The sequence below is a fragment of the Callithrix jacchus genome, chromosome 12 (assembly GCF_049354715.1).
Source record: "Callithrix jacchus isolate 240 chromosome 12, calJac240_pri, whole genome shotgun sequence".
NCBI lineage: Eukaryota > Metazoa > Chordata > Mammalia > Primates > Cebidae > Callithrix > Callithrix jacchus.
In genome coordinates this window covers 38897390-38916830 of record NC_133513.1, presented here as the reverse complement: position 1 = coordinate 38916830, position 19441 = coordinate 38897390, and the positions used below count along the sequence as shown (strand labels likewise).

At 36.3% G+C, this 19441-nt stretch overlaps 1 protein-coding gene across 11 annotated transcripts in view; it reads right to left on the bottom strand.

The window, feature by feature from the left end:
- PARG (poly(ADP-ribose) glycohydrolase) overlaps positions 1-19441 on the bottom strand; it is a 118911-nt gene that overhangs the window by 19738 nt on the left and 79732 nt on the right. For all 11 annotated transcript variants that reach the window (XM_002756113.7, XM_017978907.4, XM_009009545.5 and 8 more), the window contains 3 exons: positions 18020-18167; positions 4346-4424; positions 2734-2842 (listed from right to left, as the gene is read on the bottom strand). In XM_002756113.7, the coding sequence (XP_002756159.2) occupies positions 2734-2842; positions 4346-4424; positions 18020-18167 (336 nt within the window). The remainder of the gene's footprint in view (positions 1-2733; positions 2843-4345; positions 4425-18019; positions 18168-19441) is intronic.

The following is a 19441-nucleotide window of genomic DNA, read 5'->3' as shown; positions in this document are numbered from 1 at the left end:
CTGGATTTGAGTGCTGGTTTGGTCACTGCCCAGCTATGTGATGTGGCCTGGGACAAATTACTCAACTTCCTAAGACTCAGTTCACTGTCTCTAAATTAGAGACAAGAAAAGTAAGTAAATCAGACACTGCATTTAAAGCACTAAGTAGAATGCCTCATTCAGAGTAAGCAATCATTTAATGGCAAGAATTACTTTTACTATTGTTATCTGTATAATTTGAAAAAAAATGCCAACTGAATTTAACTGAAAATAATCTTTTATGAGTTATAAATTAGACTTCATTACATATTGACATGAATAATGGTAGGTTGAAAATAAATTCAGAACTGCATCACTATATACATTAAAAATTAACCCATCTGGTTCATATGGCTTCACCTGTCCCAAATTTGATTTGACATTGGACTTACTAGGCTTTATTCAGCACTTGAAGAATATTTAGGAAATATCTAAAAATTTGTGACATATTGAGTGATTTAAGTTAATATACTTATGTAACTTCTAAGAAGTTATTTAATCATCAATCAAGTCATTTAACAAAATATTTTTGAGACTTCCATAAGGCAGTGTGACCAACCCCCGTCAACTCCCAATGAAATAAAACTCCTGTTGCCAGATTTCTTAAAGACTCATTCTTTGTATAAAATGCACCTCATAAGGACTCTACAGTCTAAAAATAAATGGTCTTCCATGTTGCCAATACTTACAACTAACCTAACCTATTCACATATATCTTTAAAATTTCTGGTGTCTTTGAGGACGGGCAAACTGAGGGTTGGCGATATACAAATAAGTGCAGAGAAAATCAACTGGACTGTGCAACTTTAAAAAAGACTTATTTATGCCCAAAGTCACCTTCTTAAAAAGATCATAATTGAAGATAACTTCTAAAAGTGAGTGATCTAGTTCTCACAGGAAAGAATATGTGGGAGTAGACTTTATTCATAAAAAAGGGAACCTTTCAGTTTGTATTAATGTATAACCGTGGCTAAACACGGTTTTTGGTGCTACTTTCCTTTTCATATATTTCTCTTCAAACTACCCACTGCTTATTTAAATGTCCTCTTGACCATGTGACAAATTCACATACACACATTTAGGTAAGTAACACCTGTTGAAAATTTAAAGATAAGTCTTACTCTACTCGATATACTCTATCATAAAAAGATCATAGCATTGGGGACAACTGCTTTAAGGCAAGAGTTTGTAAGAGTGAAAATAGGCTTACATTTAAAATGTATCCAGTTCTTAGTAAAAGTTACTCTTCAGGCAGGGCATCATGGCTCATGCCTATAATCCCAGCACTGTGGGAGGCCGAGGCAGGGCAGATTGCTTGAGTCCAGGAGTTTGAGATTGGCCTGCACAATATAGTGAAACCTGGTCTCTCCAAAAAAGAAAAATTGGCCGGGTGTGGTGGCGAGTGCCTGTACTCCCAGCTACTTAGGAGGTGAGATGGAAGGATCACATGAGCCCAGAGAGGTTGAAAGTCTGCAGTGAGCTGTGATTGCGCATGCCACTGCACTCCTGCCTGAGCAACAAAGACCCTGTTTCAAAAAAAAAAAGATACTCTTCAGTATAGGCAAATCTCTGACTTTCAGAATCAGGTAGGAGAGAACATTTTTTAGAATTATTGATACAAGGCCAGTCATTCTGGGTAGTTTTTCTGAGGAACTACATTTTATTTTTATTTTTAAATAAATGATATCTGTTATGTAAATTCAACTTTAAAATCCAGTGCATTATTCTGCAAACATTTTATAAAAGTTGAGAACTCTAAACATGAAAATAATTTAACAAATTACACATATGAGAACATGTTCAACAATAAGATTCTTCCAAATGGATCAGTATATAAGATGCCTAATTATGTTCAAAATATCTACTAAGTTGTAAGTGTAGTAAAAGTCTGTCTAGCTCACTGCTATTATTCTCAGAAGTCTATGCAGGAACTGGCACACCATGTGTAGCCATGTAAAACCACAAGCCTCATTATCCTAATAATCTCATAACCAAACCCTACTCATAGGAGTGAAACAATGATTTTCAGAATTGGGTCAGTCTTCTTGGCTATATGAATAAGAAAATCTTTGCCGAGTGAGTAATTTGAGGAAGTAAAGAAAATCTCTGCTGTTTGGGAAGGCCCAAAATCTAGAAAATATAATCAGCACTCTATTGTGTAATAGAGTTTATTTATTATGGCTGCCAAAACTAGAGGTCTGAACAACAGATATGGTTTATTTTATATTTCTGTAATATAAAAAAAGAACATAGTAGGCAGCACTAAGCAGAAAATAATAGATCCCATCATAAATCTTACCTGAAATAGAATAACATTTGACTTGGCTTTTTCAGTTTTTCTGTTTTAACTCTGATAGCATACTTTGTAGAGAAAATGTCATTGGGCAGGTCTGAGAAAAAATTTTCAGAGCTCATTCATTTCTACATGGTTTTACAATGACAATGTTCCATTGCAGCTAAGGTACTTGATGAGATAAATGCATGTGTGGGGTTTAAAACCGAGCAACAGCCTATCTGGCAACCTTAGCTGCTAATCAAACAATTACAAAATGGAAAGTACATCCTGTACAAGCTGACAGAGCCATTAAATCAGGAGAGCTGTGGGCAGACATACTGACACTGCAAGAATTACCAGAGAGCATTAATTTCAGCATTAATAAAATGGCAGTAAATAGATGACAGCTGCCAAATGAACTAAGAAATAAGGTTACTGGCCTTGTTAAGCTCGCGTCTCATTTTCTCAGGCACAAACTGATCGAGGTAGCGTCTGAAGTGAAGAGCATCAATGGCAACAATCTCAGTGCAGCGCCGCTGCCAGTCATCCCTGTGACAGGACAAAAAGGGGAGAAAGATAAGGAACAGGAGTGATTTTATATCGCTCAAATAAAATCCTCTCAGGGGTCAGATTGCCAAGACTTTAGCTGTGTTAAAATATTAAAAACAAACAAACCAGTGTCTGTAGGTCTCAGCAAAACAGCAGGGAAGGAAACATCCTTTATTTCTAGATTGAGGCATACAGTGTGCAGTATCAGCCATTAAAAAGTAAAATGAAAAATTACTCAGAGACAACACAATGACATCATGTAAACAGGTACATCATTTATAGTAAGTCTCAGAAGTTAAAGGATCCGGGGGAAAACAAAAGGAATTTAGTTCTTTGTTTTCCTCTAAAGACATGGCATTTGCATCTTGACAAAAGCTCATTCCTCCTTTGCTTTGAGAGATCTGCTCTAAGTCACTGGGGTGGTAACATCACTATACATTGTCCAAGAAATAATTCTAAGAAGTGTTATAAAAATGTGAAATAATTCAGTACAGCATTCTACCTACTGTGCTCAATTGCTGACTGTGAGAAACTATTTTTAAAATAACAGAGACATCAAAGCAGAAAATAACATGTTGCCTGTGGAAACAGAAAGGACTGGTCAAGATGATAATTTTGAAAACACGTAAAATTCCAAATATTTAATCTATTTATAAACTTGCATATATTGCTATGCCATTTCTATTCTTGGTTTTCACACTGAAAACCAACATAGAAATTTTCATGATGGTTTGTAAATAATTATCATGAATAAACATCTATATAGATGTTTGTTGCAACCACATATTTTAAACAAAATAAAGAGAAGGAAAGCAGAGGATGGACTTGAGACATTACAAAGAATAAATCTGTGGCATGTGGGCAAAAGCTGATTCTTTCTGCCACAATGGCTTTCTCATCAAATAACAAACAAAACAAAAGAAAACAAAAAACTCCACAAGCTATCAGGTAGCATTTCTGCAAAATTTTATCTCTGGTAAACTAGAAGCAAGAATGCCAAAGTGGAAGACTGTTTCAAGAAGAAACAGGAGATAGGAGCAGCAAAGCCCACTGAAGGTTCTGCCATCAACTGGTTTGTGGCATTAGGTCAACTTCCCAACGTACGTTTCCTGTCTACCTAATTTCACAGAAAAATTAAAGATAATTTAATCTGGTCAAACACTTTAAGCTCTAAATGAACCTATTCAAATCAGATTTAAGCATGGAATCGAACTTCCAGGGCTTCTGATTGTAGCTCAGAGGTAAAGAACTGTAGAGAATTCTGCCCCTCTTTGTCTTTGCTTTAGACTTGTGGTTTTATCTTCTCTGTTCTTTCTTCCCTTTGATACAGAGAGATGGTAATAGTGTTTTAACTGCCAATGAACCTGTAATACTGATTCCTTTCTTTCTTTTTTTTTAAGTCCACTTGCTGAAATAAGGGTAGAGGGAGTGAGAGTATATCAGGGTCAAGCCCACATTTCTTTGCTTTTAGCCATGCAATTCTGAAGACAGAAACAGACTCACCTTTCACTCCCATCTTCATGGCTCCGGGCCCAACGATATGTCTCAGCATAGCCTGTGTATTCACTGTACTGCTCAGTACCTGAAACAAATAATCTATCACTATTAACTTCACACTCAGTGGCAAAAACATTCCACCTAACATAACATGGCAAGGATCACATCTATTTAGCACTGTACCAAAGGTCTCCCCAGCCAGTGCAATAAGGCAAGAAAAGAAACAAAAAGGCATAAAGAATGTAAAAAAAAAAAAGTCAAACTGTCCCTATTTGTAGATGTCATGATTGTTTACATAGCAAATCCTAAGGAATAATTGAAATAAAGAAAGAGACGAGGCTCGGTGGCTCACACCTGTAATCCCAGCACTTTGGGAGACTGAGGCGGGTGGATCACGAGGTCAGAAACTCAAGACCAGCCTGGCCAACATGGTAAAACCCCATCTCTACTAAAAATAGAAAAGTTAGCTGAATATAGCAGTGCACGCCTGTAATCCCAGACACTAGTGGGGCAGAGGCAGAAGAACTGCTTGAAGCCAGAAGGCAGAGGTTGCAGTGAGCTGAGATCATGTCACTGCACTCCAGCCTGGGAAGAAGGGGCGAAACAAAGTAAAGAAAGAAAAGGAAGGAAGGAAAAAAAGAAGGAAGGGAAGAAGGGAGGAAAGGAGGGAAATTAAAGAAAAAGCATATAAGTAAACTTAGTAAGATCAAGGGTATCTCTGTAAACTAGCAGCAAACAATGGAAAAATAAACATTTTTTAAAAACTCACTACCCATAATGTCAAAAACCATACAACATCTAGGAGTAAATGTAACGACAAAGAAGACACTACTGGCCAGGCACAGTCGCTCATGCCTGTAATCCTAGCTAGCACTTTGGGAGACCAAGGTGGTGGATCACCTGAGGTCAGGAGTTCGAGACCAGCATGGCCAACATGGTGAAACTCCCTCTCTACTAAAAATACAAAAATTAGCCAGGTGTGGTGATGCCTGCCTGTAATCCCGGTTACTCAGGAGGCTGAGATGGGAGAATCGTTTGAACTCAGGAGGCAGAGGTTACAGTGAGCAGAGATTGCACCACTTCACTTCAGCCTGGGTGACAGAGCAAGACTTCAGCTCAAAAAAAAAAAAAAAAAAAAAAAAAAAGATGACACTACTGAGAAAAAGAAAACTTAAACAAATGGAGAGATATACTATGCTTGAGAGAGAAAACAATATTGTTACAATGTTAATTTTTGATATAAAGATTCACATCAATCTTAAATAATGCAAGTGAACTTTAAAAAATAATAAAGAAGGTAATTTAAAAATTTACATGGAAATGCAAAGAACCCAGAATGAACAACAACAAAAAAATTGAAAAAACAAGAAAATTGGAGCACTCAACAACCTAAGTTGAACACTTACTTAGTCTTGGCCTTCAGAAAGACCAATAGGTCAATGGAATTAAGTAGTCTCCATAAGTACATCCATACTTGGATGATCAACTGATTTTCAACAAAGATGCTAAAATAATCCATCAGAAAAAAAAATAGCTTTTCTACCAAATATTGCTGGAATAAGTAGACATTCATCGAAAAACCCATAAACCTTAACTGTGGCCGCACACTAAAAATAAAAATTATTTTCAGATGGACTAGACATAAACATAATACACAAGACTATAAGACTTCCAGGAGAAAACATAGGAGAACAGCTTTATAACATTGGGGGTAGGTATAAATTTCTTAGAAAGGATAAAGAAAGCAGTGACCATAAAATTTACAAAACAAAAACTAGAATAAGCAAATCTAAATACTTCTGGTCATTAAAACACCTTCGGGGCTGCGTGTGGCGGCTCATGACTGTAATCCTAGCACTTTGGGAAGCTGAGATGGGTGGATTACTTGAGTTCAGGAGTTTGAGACCAGGCTGCCTAACATGGCAAAACCCTGTCTCTATTAAAAATACAAAAATTGCCAGGCGCAGTGGCTCAAGTCTGTAATCCCAGTACTTTGGGAGGCCAAGGCGGGTGAATCATGAGGTCGAGATCGAGACCATCCTGGTCAACATGGTGAAACCCCGTCTCTACTAAAAAAAAAACACAAAACAAACATTGCTGGGCATGGTGGCGCGTGCCTGTAATCCCAGCTACTCGGGAGGCTGAGGCAGGAGAATTGCCTGAACCCAGGAGGCGGAGGTTGCGGTGAGCCGAGATCGCGCCATTGCACTCCAGCCTGGGTAACGAGAGCGAAACTCAGTCTCAAAAAAAAAAAAAAAATACAAAAATTAGCCAGGCATGGTGGCATGTGCCTGTAATCCTGGCTACTTGGGAGGCTGGGGCAGGAGAATCACTTGAACCTGGGAGGTGGAGGTTAAAGTGAGCTGAGACCATGCCACTGCCCTCCAGCCTGGGTAACAGAGCAAGACTCTACCTCAAAACAAACAAACAAACAGCCCAAAAAACACCTTCAAGAAAATGCTTAGACAAGACTGGAGAAAAAATATTTGCAAATTAAATATCTGACAAAGGACTAGTGTTCAGAATATGTGACAAACTCCTATATATCAGTAATAAAAACACAATCCAATTTAGAAAAATGGACAGAAGATTTGAATATAAACTTCACACAGGAAGATATACAACTGGCTAACAACCACATGAAATATTGCTCAACATTATTGGTCATCAGAGAAATGCAAATTAAAATCACAGTAAGAAACCACTACATACTCAAAAAAGAGGCTAAAATAAAAAGAATGACAACACTAAATGTTGATAAGGATGTAGAACACGTGGGAAACCTCATTATATATTGCTGGTAGAACATAAATTTGTATTGTAAGGAAAACAGTTTGGCAATTCCTTATAAAATTAAACATACATATATCCTTTGACCTAGAACTTCCATTCCTAGATATCTATTCAACAGATATTGAAAATGTGTGCTCACAAAAACTGCACAGAACAATGTTCATAGCAGGTTTATTTACAATAGACTTGTATCAGTCATTGTTCAACCAGAGAAATGGAACCAGTAGGACATATATACGAAGAGATTTATTGCAAAATATTGGCCCACACAATTGTGGAGCTGATTAGTCAGGTCCAAAAGGTGGACTGGAACTCTCAGGGATGGAGTAAAGCAACAGTGCACAGAGTAAATTTCCTCTTCAGAGAAACCTCAGTTCTACTCTTTAGGCCTTTCATCCGACTGAATCAGGCCCACCCAGATTATTGCTTATTTAATGCAAATCATATTGAATGTGGCTGGGCACAGTGGCTCAGGCCTGTAATCCCAGCACTTTGGGAGGCTAAGATGGGTGGATCACTTGAGGTCAGTAGTCTGAGACCAGCCTAGCCAACATGGTGAAACCCTGTCCCTACTAAAAATATAAAAATTAGCTGATCATGGTGGCGGGCACCTGTAATCCCAGCTACTTGAGAGGCAGAGGCAGGATCATCACTTGAACCCAGGAGGTAGAGGCTGCAGTGAGCCAAGATCACACCACTGTACTCCAGCCTGGGCGACAGAGTAAGACTTTGTCTCAAAGGAAAAAAGAAAAAAATAAATAAGGCTTATTGAATGTAATTAGATTAACTCCCTTACTTAAAGTTAACTGGTTGTAGACTTTGATCACATCTATAAAATACTTTTACAGCAATACCCAGATTAGTGTTTGACAGAATAACTGGGGGCTATAGCCCAGCCAAATTACATTAAAAAAGACTATCACAAAACTAAAAGTGGAAACAATCCAACTACTGATAAAAAATTAACAAAACCTGGGCCATGATCACACAAAGGAATATCCCATAGTAATAAAAGGGATAGCATCACTGATACGTTCAAAAACAGATAAATCTCAACATTATGCTAAACAAAAGCAGCAAGATACAGAAGTATGTATGATACATATTTACATGACATATTTCATTATAAAAAAAGACAAAAGTAATTTATAATGAAAATAATAAAATGTAGTTTCTGGGGTTGGAGACTGACAGAACAGGGCTCAAGGGAATTTTATGAGTGATAGGCCTGTTTTCTGTGATGGGGGGTGGGGGATTTAAGAGCATATCTATTTGCTAAAACTCACCATATTGTCCACTCAACATTGTATACTTCCATGTGTGTAAATTTCACTTCAAAAATAAAAAGAACTGTAAACAAATACTGAACTCAGCTTAACAAGTTTACTTTCTGCAGTGGTATGGTTTAGTAGTTCTGAAACGACCTTTTGTATATACTAGGCTTAAACATATGAGAAAAGTTGAATATATTGGGAACCACATTCTTCACTGTTGGGGAAGAGAGTTCCAATTATGGAAAGTGTGAAAGACTATAATATAGGTAGTGATGCTGGTTAAGAATGGGAGGCATCAGTATAAATTCACAGGTGTGTGTGTGTGTGTAACACGTGTTCTAGTTCAAATCTTGGCTTCTAAAAACTAACTAAAATCCAGGACTACTTGCAGAAATGGTTGATTCTGTAACCGGTGCAGAGAGTATACAAGATGAGCCTACAACATCTGTAACTGGTGCAGAGAATATACAAGATGAGCCTACAACATCTTTTTGTGCTAAAAAGATGGAGGTGCTCAAAGAAGGAGATGCATTAAAGAATGATGAGCACATGTCAATGGCACACAATAGTTAACTTGAAGGCATTCCCACTGATTGAATATGGGACAATTTAGCATCAGACAGATAATAGCAATAGGTCATAATCCACTGACTATAATAAGAATGCAAGTGTCTATACTTACATATATATTAATAAACATTAATAAATAAGTATACACAAATAAGGAAAAAGGGAAAATCCTTCCTTATAGTAGAATGCCAACTACTAAATATATAAAGAATGGGAGTTTAAAAAATTATCAATGACTGCTAAAATTAATAGGTGAAAGTTTGATGAGAACAAGATATTTACAGTTTCAAAGTCTATAAAATATATAGCAAGAGATTAATTACAGAATGAAAAAGAATAACCTGACAGTGGAGGAACCTGGTCAATCCAACTTAATAAGTCATTGTACCTATATCACAAATATTGAAATAAACTGCTATCACGTGTCTCCTCAAAAGATATACTAAGTAGGACACAATATCATTTCAGTGGTATTCCCACCAAAATGAATAACCTGAACCTAGTTAGGAAGAAGCAGTGGGCAAACACAAGAAGGACAATCTACAAAATAACCAGCTTACCCCCTTTAGAAATATCAAGGTGAACGAACACAAGGAAGGGCTGAGAATGGCTCCAGTTTAAAGAATAGCAAGATACGTGCCTGGACTAACTGAAGACTGGAAAAGAAAGCAACAAAGGTCATAACTGGAATAACTAACAAAATTATATTATAATGTAGATTAGCTAACAGTATTGTATCAAATTAAATTTCCTGATTTTGATAACTAACTGGGCTGTGCTGATGTAAGACAATGTCCTCCTCAGGAAATACACAACAAAGTATTCAGGGGTAAAAGGGCACAGTATCTCAGATATATTCCTAAACAATTCAAGAAAAGAAAATAGAGAAAATGATGAAGTAGATGGGATAAAAATGTAAACTGGTGAATCTGAGTTGAGTATATGAAAATTCCATGTATTATTCTTGCAACTTTTCTGTAAGTCTGAAATTTCACTCATACACACACACACACACACACACACACACACACTCACACACACACAAACATAATATAAGGCTGGGCGCGGTGGCCTGTAATCCCAGCACTTTGGGAGGCTGAGGGGGGCGCATCACAAGGTCAAGAGATCAAGACCATCTTGGCCAACATGGTGAAACCCTGACTCTACTAAAAATACAATAATTAACAGGACATGATGGCGCATGCCTGTAGTCCCAGCTACCAGGGAGGCTGAGGCAGGAGAACTGCTTGAACATGGGAGGTGGAGGCTGCAGTGGGCCCAGATCATACTACACTGCCCTCTAGCCTGGTGACAGAGTGAGACTCTGTCTCAAAATAAGTCAAAACAAACAAACAAACAAACAAACAAACAAAAACCCCACATAATATAAAGCTATGAACATACTCTCTTTTCATATACGATTAGAAATTTCCAGAATCAAAAGTTCAAAGATTTAAACTCAATACTAATTTCCAGTCTACTATTTAGAACATTGCTTCTAAAAATAATTTGAACTTTAATTACTAAACATTTATCTAGAATTTTGGGCAAGTTATTCATGCTAAAAATCAAGAAAATAAATACAAAATTCATGTTATTTCTTTTACGAAGCATTCCTTGACACCATAAGTAGGGCTGATTGTTCCTCCTCTATGCTCCCAAGGTACTTTGCACATAACATTAGTAGAGCACTTAACGTATTGAATTGTAATCTGAAAATCAATTGCATTTCCACATAGTAGCAATGAACAATTAAAAATGGAAATTTAAAAAATTTACAACAGCAACAAAATTATGAAATACTTATGGATAAATCTGACAAAATGGGGAAGAATTACACAATGAAAACTATAAAATACTTGTGAGAAAAATGGACATGAACAAACAGAAATACATATCCTAGTCATTTCTCAAAGACAAAACATTGTTAAGATGTCAATTCTCACCAAATAGATCTGTAGATTCAAAGCACTCTCAAAATTCCAGCAAGCTTTTTGATAAATGATTCTGATCTAAATATCTGATCTGACACTGATTCTAAAACTCCTCAAAACAACTCTGAAGGAGAAAAACATTGAAGGACCCACACTACCTGATTTTAAGACTTATAAAGCTATAGCAACCAAAACAAGAAGAACAAAAACGACATATTAATAAGCTGACTTCAAAATTCCGTGCTTCAAAAGTCACTGCAAAGAGAATGAAAAGACATGCCACAAATATCTGATAAAGAATTTATAACCAAAATACATAAAGCTTTCAAAACTCAATTAAGAAAAAACAAAAATTTGGACAAAAGATAGCTTCATAAGTGTAGTCATACATCCAAACTTACATAATTGTACACTTTAAACAGTTTATTTTATGTCAATTATACCTCAATAAATCTGTCTTAAGAAATGGAATCTGACTTCCTCACTAGACTCTCGCTCCTCAAAGCCAGGGATTATAAATTTTTGGCAGGGTGTGGTTGCTCATGCCTATAAGCCTAGCACTTTGAGAAGCCAAGGGAGGAGGACTGCCTGAGCCTAGGAGTTTGAGACCAGCCTGAACAACATAGTGAGACCTCTTCTCCACTGAAAATTTAAAAAAATCAGCTGGGTGCAATGGTGTGAGCCTGTAGTCTCCGCTACTCAAGAGATTGAGGTGGGAGGATCCCTTGAGTCCAGGAGTTAGAAGCTGCAGTGAGCTATGATTGTGCCACTGCACCCAGCCTGGGCAACAGAGCAAGATCCTGTCTAAAAAAAAAAAAAAATTAACATTTGTATCTACATTAGCATCTTGTAATACAAGAATATAAGAGCAGTTGCGTAAGAGCTTGCTGAATAAACATAATAATGAGCCAAATAAATTTAACTCAGATTAAAATAATGAGTACAGAAATAATCTGAAGGAACTACATAATTGTCACATACTAAAAATTCACATCTACAATAAATGCATGGCATGGTAAAAAGAGCACCACATTGAAATTATGAAACATGAGAAATTCAAAGTCAATCTTTACTAGCTAGGTGACCTTAGATAACCAAATCTCACTGAACTTTATTTCATCATCTGAAATTCAGGGTTCTTTTTTTTTTTTTGAGATGGAGTTTCCCTCTTGTTACCCAGGCTGGAGTGCAATGGCGCGATCTCGGCTCACTGCAACCTCCGCCTCCTGGGTTCAGGCAATTCTCCTGCCTCAGCCTCCCGAGTAGCTGGGATTACAGGCATGGGCCACCATGCCCAGCTAATTTTTTGTATTTTTGTTAGAGACGGGGTTTCACCATGTTGACCAGGATGGTCTCCATCTCTTGACCTTGTGATCCACAGGCCTCCGCCTCCCAAAGTGCTGGGATTACAGGGGTGAGCCACTGCGCCCGGCAATTCAGGGTTCTTAATAATTCTTTTTTTGTTTACTTCACAGAACTGCTTGGAAAACTAAATAAGAGAAGTCAAAAATTCGTTAAAACTGACAAAGCCATCAGTATCGGTGTCATTGGATTTAAATTTGTAAGGAGGTAGATAAACTACAGATATGTGGTTCTATTTACCCATGGGTGAAAAGCAGCGCGGTCTACTTGCCTGATAGGAACCAAGACTACAAGGACTACTTGCTCTTTTCTGTTTTCTGCCCAGCAGTAGACAAACCTTGTTTTTCCTGTTCATAAAAAGACAAACTGCCTATTCCGATCTCTTAACTCAAACAAATACTTGTTCTCTCTTTTGAAAAGGAAGTGGTTGAAAAATATAAAACATCTATTATCATGTTTCTATTTCAGGTTAATATAGTTTCAGTGCTCTTTTCTGAGAGGAACAAGGTTAGATTTTCCTCCTTCCCTCCTTCAGGAAAAATAAAAAATATACATACAAACACTTTTGTACTCAACAAGTTAAATCCTGGGTTTTCTAAGTAGACACCTTTTAACATTATGTTAATTCACTCCTTTGAAAAAAGTGAATGCCTTTAATTTGTTTAAAATTTAAATTTATTAATGAACTATAATGAAACTATAAAGGTAAACTAATAGCAGCTAATGAGATACAAATCTGAATGACCTTTGTGATAGGTCTCTCTGGGAATGGGCCTTAAAGACTTCACAGTTAAAGACCTTTACTTAAGGAAAAAACTAGAAGGAATCCATTAAAATCTTACCAAGAGTTCATGACCTCTTTTTGATTTTTTAGATTTAGTAGTAAGAAACACTGTTATTTTCCCTTACTAGAGAAAAAGTTTGTAATGAACATGGGAAAAAATATTTGGAGATTTAAAAAAATTCTACTTACCAATGGGTTGTTCCCTTGGAAAGAAGTTTTACATAAAAGGAATTTTACCCTAATTTTATTAGCATCACTCAAACAGTAATGATTATGCAGTAGATAGAAAACACTCACCTTTAATTCTAGTGATTATTAAACACTTAGAAAAGACAAGCATAAAAATGTTAATATCCAAACATTTTTGAAAAACTGACTGACTTTGGACCTTTTGCAATGAGCTGGTGTCCTGACAGGCACCTCTAGTACTGTAACTCTAGAAGATGTCACCAGTACTATAAGCAATGGTGTTTACTTGTTATCATTTCTATAAGCTCTGCTGACACTCTGAAAAGATGCAAACATTTGTGATATCTGGGATAATCTGATTTACTAGAGGGCAGGTTTTACGTTAAATATACAAATACTCTGCCAAGTAGGTTTCATGTTTAGGCATCTGCTTTATGTGTTCAGCAAACAGAAACAGAAAAACAGCTCCCAGAAAACTTAACACTCTTCGGTATTGAAACTAATTTCTGGACGTTGTACAGATATAAATGACAGAATGGGGGTGGAGAAGAAATGGGAAGACTGGAATTTTAACTCTTTCCTTCTATCTATACTTACTGAAAGGTTTTTAACTCATGGCTGCCTCAGGGAGTATCACAGCAAATAGAGGGATAACACTGTCTGTATAAAAGTATTTTTTGCCTGTTTGCATGACCTGTTTCATATTCATTTAAAATACTGATACCAAACAGATGTTCCACAATGATGATAAATTTAATTTATTTCCAATTTCTCAAACTCTTCTACAGATTCAGGCAGCACAGTCACAGCCATTAGCTCACTGAGTTGGATGCATCATTGAAGGAATGGAATTGATCAGGCAGATAGATTGCAGCGCATGGCTAAGAGTCTCCTAAGAAGGGAGATGGCAGAAATCCAGACATCAAATAGATGATGAAATGGCCATTTCCATTAAGGGAACATCACATCACAGATATTAATTAGGAGGCACTATAATAAAGTTAAGTGGATGTGGGGGAAAATGCTGAGTTAAAAGTCACCCCAAATGTCCTTAGCCTAAGGTAATTACAGATCTGAAGGTAAGTCATGGCTCTGCAATTTTCCATTCATTTTACAATGGCTGCAGGTATGTTTAGAGATTACGTAAAAGGAGATTAGAATCCTTTTTTTAGACTGGGACAAGTTATCTTTAAAAAAAGAAAATATTCTATTGTTTTCCTTTTAACATTTCTGTTTAATTCCCAAGGAAAATGACATCCTTCATTTACATTAACAATATTAATGGAGGATAACACAGTACTTACTATTTTCAAGAGAAATTAAGCAAATGAAACAAGTTAGCTTTAAGTATAAATATATTTTACCAAGATTTTTATTTCGTTTTCTTTTTTTGCCAGCGTTTTGCTCTGTTGCCCAGGCTGAAGTACAGTGGTGTCATCTCAGCTTGCTGCAACGTGTCTCCCGAGTTTAATCAATTCTCCTTCCTACATCAGCCTACAATCCAAGCAGCTGGGATTACAGGCGCACATCACCAAGCCCAGCTATTTTTTGTAGTTTTAGTAGATACGGGGGTTCCACCAAATCGGTCAGGCTGGTCTCAAACTCCTGTCCTTGTGATCCACCTGCCTTGGTCTCCCAAAGTGCTGGGATTACAGGCATGAGCCACTGCGCTCAGCCTTAAGTTTTTTATTCATCTTAAAAATTGATCTTAAAAACTGATGGGATCTTTTGTTCCAAGTCTTCAGTTCAAATTTATCTTAACGGCTAAAAACTTAAAATATTTTTAAATATAATTTTTCAGTATAATTTGGATCAGAATCTCAGAATTCTGGATGCAATACTCCAAGTCACTATATCCAGGAAAAAAAATTCCTTTGCAGAGGTTCCAATCTTAATTTCCTACATAAACTCAGAAAATTTACCATTTTTATTTTTTTTTTGCCTTCACCAAAACAGCAGAATCATGGGGATAAAAATTCATACAGGATGTCTAAATGGTATAGAATAACTCATTGAAAGCTCCTTTATCAATGGGTCCTTTTAAAAGATAAACAGACATCAGCCAAAAATGGTGCAGTAAAAACCTCTAAAAACTCTCTCCTCCCTGAAAGCAATGGGAACACTGTGATGAGCACCGTAAAAATCAACTGAAAAGTAGTCAAAGGCTTGCAGCAATCCAGGGAGTGCTTATTCAAGAAAAACCAGCTGAATCTTGGTAAAAACAATAAACTTTGCAGTGTTTTATTTGCCTTATTCCCATCCCACTCTCCCAAGCTCCATCTCGGCCTTAAAAACTAACCTTCCTGAATCACAGGGAAAATCAGCAGCCATCAGAGGGGGCAAAAGAAAGCTGAAGCTTCTTCAAAGCCCAATTTTCAGAGAACTGTCATTATTTGACCTGTCTGGTGGTCCCCTGCAGGGCCCACTCAGAAGGCTGTCTTTGCTTGCCCAGTATGAAAAGCCTAATTCTTGTGAGGGTTTGATGAAAACGATTACAGGCAATTGTTTTAACACTGAGACTTCTTGAGGTGATGGCTAACTACTGGGGCAAATAATAGGCTAACCAAAAGCTTCAAAGGAAAAGCTGAAGAATGAGATGTGTACCAAGGGCTTTGAAAAGTTCTAATATATTAAAATCATAAGGAATCTAGAGGGCTCATACATGACCATGGTCTTATCAATGCTCAGGAAAAAACAGAGAAAGCCCTCAGCTCTCTCTCCTGCCTGACCTTTACAGGAAGTGAACGCCAAGGCAGAGGCATTAACTGCTTATTAGCGTAGTGTTGAAGGTGGGCTGCACCTGCATATAGAACCCTTCAACAAAGACTGAGAGACTTATTAGTTTCAGGCATCTAAGGAAATCTGTTCAATCACTAGCTGACCACTAATCTAATGAGCACAGACTTCACTGGCCATACACAAGAAAGAACATAGACATCACAAAACTTGTTTAGAAAAGTCATTTAAAAAACAGCAAGAATGATGAACTGTGATGAAAAGAGAAAATCTGTATACCAGGGTCACATTACATTATTTAAATGCCAAGTTTTAAACAAAATTAGGAGACATGGAAAGAAATGAGAAAGTATGGCCCATACTCAGAAAAAAAAAAAAAGCAGTCACTCATTAGTAACTGCCCCTGAGGAGTCCAGATCTTGGACTTAGTAGACAAAGAATTTACATCAGCTGTTTAAAATATACTCAAACAGCTAAAGAAAACTATGTCTAAAGAACTAAAGTATAATAATGATACCTCTCAAATAGTATTAATAAAAGGATAGAAATTATATAAAAAAAAATCTGTCATTGAAAAGTACAATAACTGGAATAAAAAATTCACTGGAGAGATTGAAAGCAATTTAGAGCAAACAGAAAAAACAATCAGTGAACTTGAAGACAGGTCGACTGAGATTGAGTCTGAGGACCAAGAATAAAGAATGAAGAGAAATGAAAGAGCTTCTGAAACCAGTGGAACATCAAGTGAATCAACAAACACATAATTTGGGAGTTCAGAAGTTAAGTAAAGGGACAGAAAAAATATTTGAAGAAATAATGGCCCAATATTTACCAAAGATTAATCTAAACATTCAAGAGGTTCAAAAAACTTCAAGTAGGATAAAGTCAAAGAGATCCACAGTTAGACACACCTTATTCAAACCACTGAAGGTGAAAGAGAATCTTAAAAACAAAACATCAGAAAGAAAATACACTCTTCTGAAGGTTTTCTACAAATCTCTCTGAGGCACAGGGTGGCTTCAAGATTAGACCTTGGAGTCTTAGTTTTGTCATGTACGTCTTTGGAGGTAATGTGGTTGGGTACACATTTTATATAATTAATGGGAATGGAATAACAATAAACTAAATTCTTCAACCCAAATGAGTGTTTAGACCCCTAAACTAATCTCTAAGCAGTAACAGATTCTAAGTGAAAATAAAAAATCCACTTTTGCAGGAAAAAAAAAAATAGTACCAGCAACTGATGGTGCATTAATGGTACTTACATGGGAATACTCTTTTAGGTACTTGGATAAAAGGCTCAACTGATATACGGTCCCTGATTAAAAGTTTATTAAGAGATATGATGTAATCACTATTTTTCCTGGTAGTATATTCACAAGAAAATACTGTTACATAGCGACATCTCAGTCTGAAGAAATAAAAAATTTAAATCTCTGTAACAGACCTAAAGTATACATTTGACTAAATTTCCCCCTCTCCTCCTCCCATATTAATTTAAAAAAATCAAAAAGAAACACTAAGATAATCAGACTTTTTATTTTAGGATTCAAAATTAGAGTAAACAAAAGGTTGCTGATTTATTTCTCTAAACACTGTTCCTGTGCTTCTTATATTTACACAATGTCTTCATACTAAAGTACAACAAACCACTTGAAATTTATTTTTAATAGAAACAAATCACTCTCAAAGTACAATGAGAGAATTACAATAGAATACATACTAAAAGGCATATTATTATGTTCTTCTTAGGAGCATTATTATATCATAAAACTTTAGACTGGGGGTAACTGAATAGTTTTTATCCCTGTTCTACAGATAAAGATGTCAGGAAAGAAAAGATAAAGATAAGATGTCTTACTTGAAATTAGGAAAATAAGGCTGTAATAATTTCAAAAACTAAGTATAAATTAATGGATAAAAATATTGGGACTAACGCCCATGGAAGAGAAAAGCTATAGTGGGTAGTCTCTACTCTTCATGACAGATATTCACAGATGGGGAAGACTACCCCATTTTCAGGCTTCCCAAAACTAACCTGTGATAATTAGACATTCATTGTGATCCAGCACCTCAGTGAAGAGCCGTGAAACAATCAACTCAGGATTGATTAAAAAACGGATTTCTTCTTGCACAAGTCCTGCACTGGTTACACCACCTCCAACAAAACGATTTGCAAAATCCACCTGTTTGGGGAAATGTGGCATGTTAAATAATGGTCAAAAATACCTACATATATGATCAAGAAGCACACAGTTTCTAAGCTCATATCTTTTCCTCTCCCATGAAAATCAATCCCCAAATAAGTAAACTTCTCAGGAAGGGCAGATTATGGTTGCTTGCACTCTTTCCATCTCACTGCCATTAACATCTCTGCTTATTTCTCTGGATCACAGAACCAGAGAAGGATCTGGAAAATGGAGCTTTTAGGCAAAATATTATGTATCATATAGACTCTTGTTTATAAGCCTATTTGTGTCTCAAGGGCCACAAATCAAGAGGGGGTCTTTATCCGGGAAGGTTTCAAAGTCATTCTCACCCATTCACTCACTACTCAATTTCCCTTTATGTATTTCATGTGACTTTAATATAATTACACATTTCTTATGTAATATAATAACCAAACACTTGCCCTAAAGAACTGAAAAGTTTAGTAATCAACTTTTGGGGTCACCTTTTCCAACCTTATTGGAAGAATAAAGAGAAATTTTGTCCTAAATTCAACCCCAAACTATATGAACATTACAAACTATTTTTTTAAAATATAACTAAGGAAAAAAGGAAGATAGAAAACCTGGTATAGCAACAAAGAGTCAATTAAATTAATTTGGTTGGAACCTCTAAGCTTTATGTGGAGTCGTATGGTGGCATCCCCAAACTCCTACTAATAAAAAAGAGTTACACAGTCCTCCAGAGAAACTGAACTCAACTTGCTGGCGTTACTTCCATTTGTCCAGTGTGTCTAGCACTGGACCCTCATGAGGCAACATGCAAGAAATAGCAACCATCTTTCCCTTAGTGAGACCATCTGAGGAGTCAGATTACACACACACACACACACCCCTTGTGTACATATACAGTCATACACATAAGTAAAATAGAATTTACTAAATACCAGAAGGCTTATATGCTCTCCAACTATTCAAAAATATATTTCTTAAACCTTCAGTGTTCTCTAAAGCAACTGATACTAAATGACAATCTGATGCCTATTTTACAAAATAGTGAAACAAGAATATGAATCATTTGTTATGTAAAAATATATGTGAAAAGAGACATAAATTAATAAAAGGTGAAGTAGTTTTACCATAGAAGAACTTAGAAAACACTAAAATATATCACTGAGCTGTTCTTCAAATGAATTACCAGAGAGAATCATATATTTGGATTTGTATTCTGGAGTACTAAAATCAACGTTAAAAAAACCAGAGTAACTCTTTAGCTTGTATCAGAAAATAAT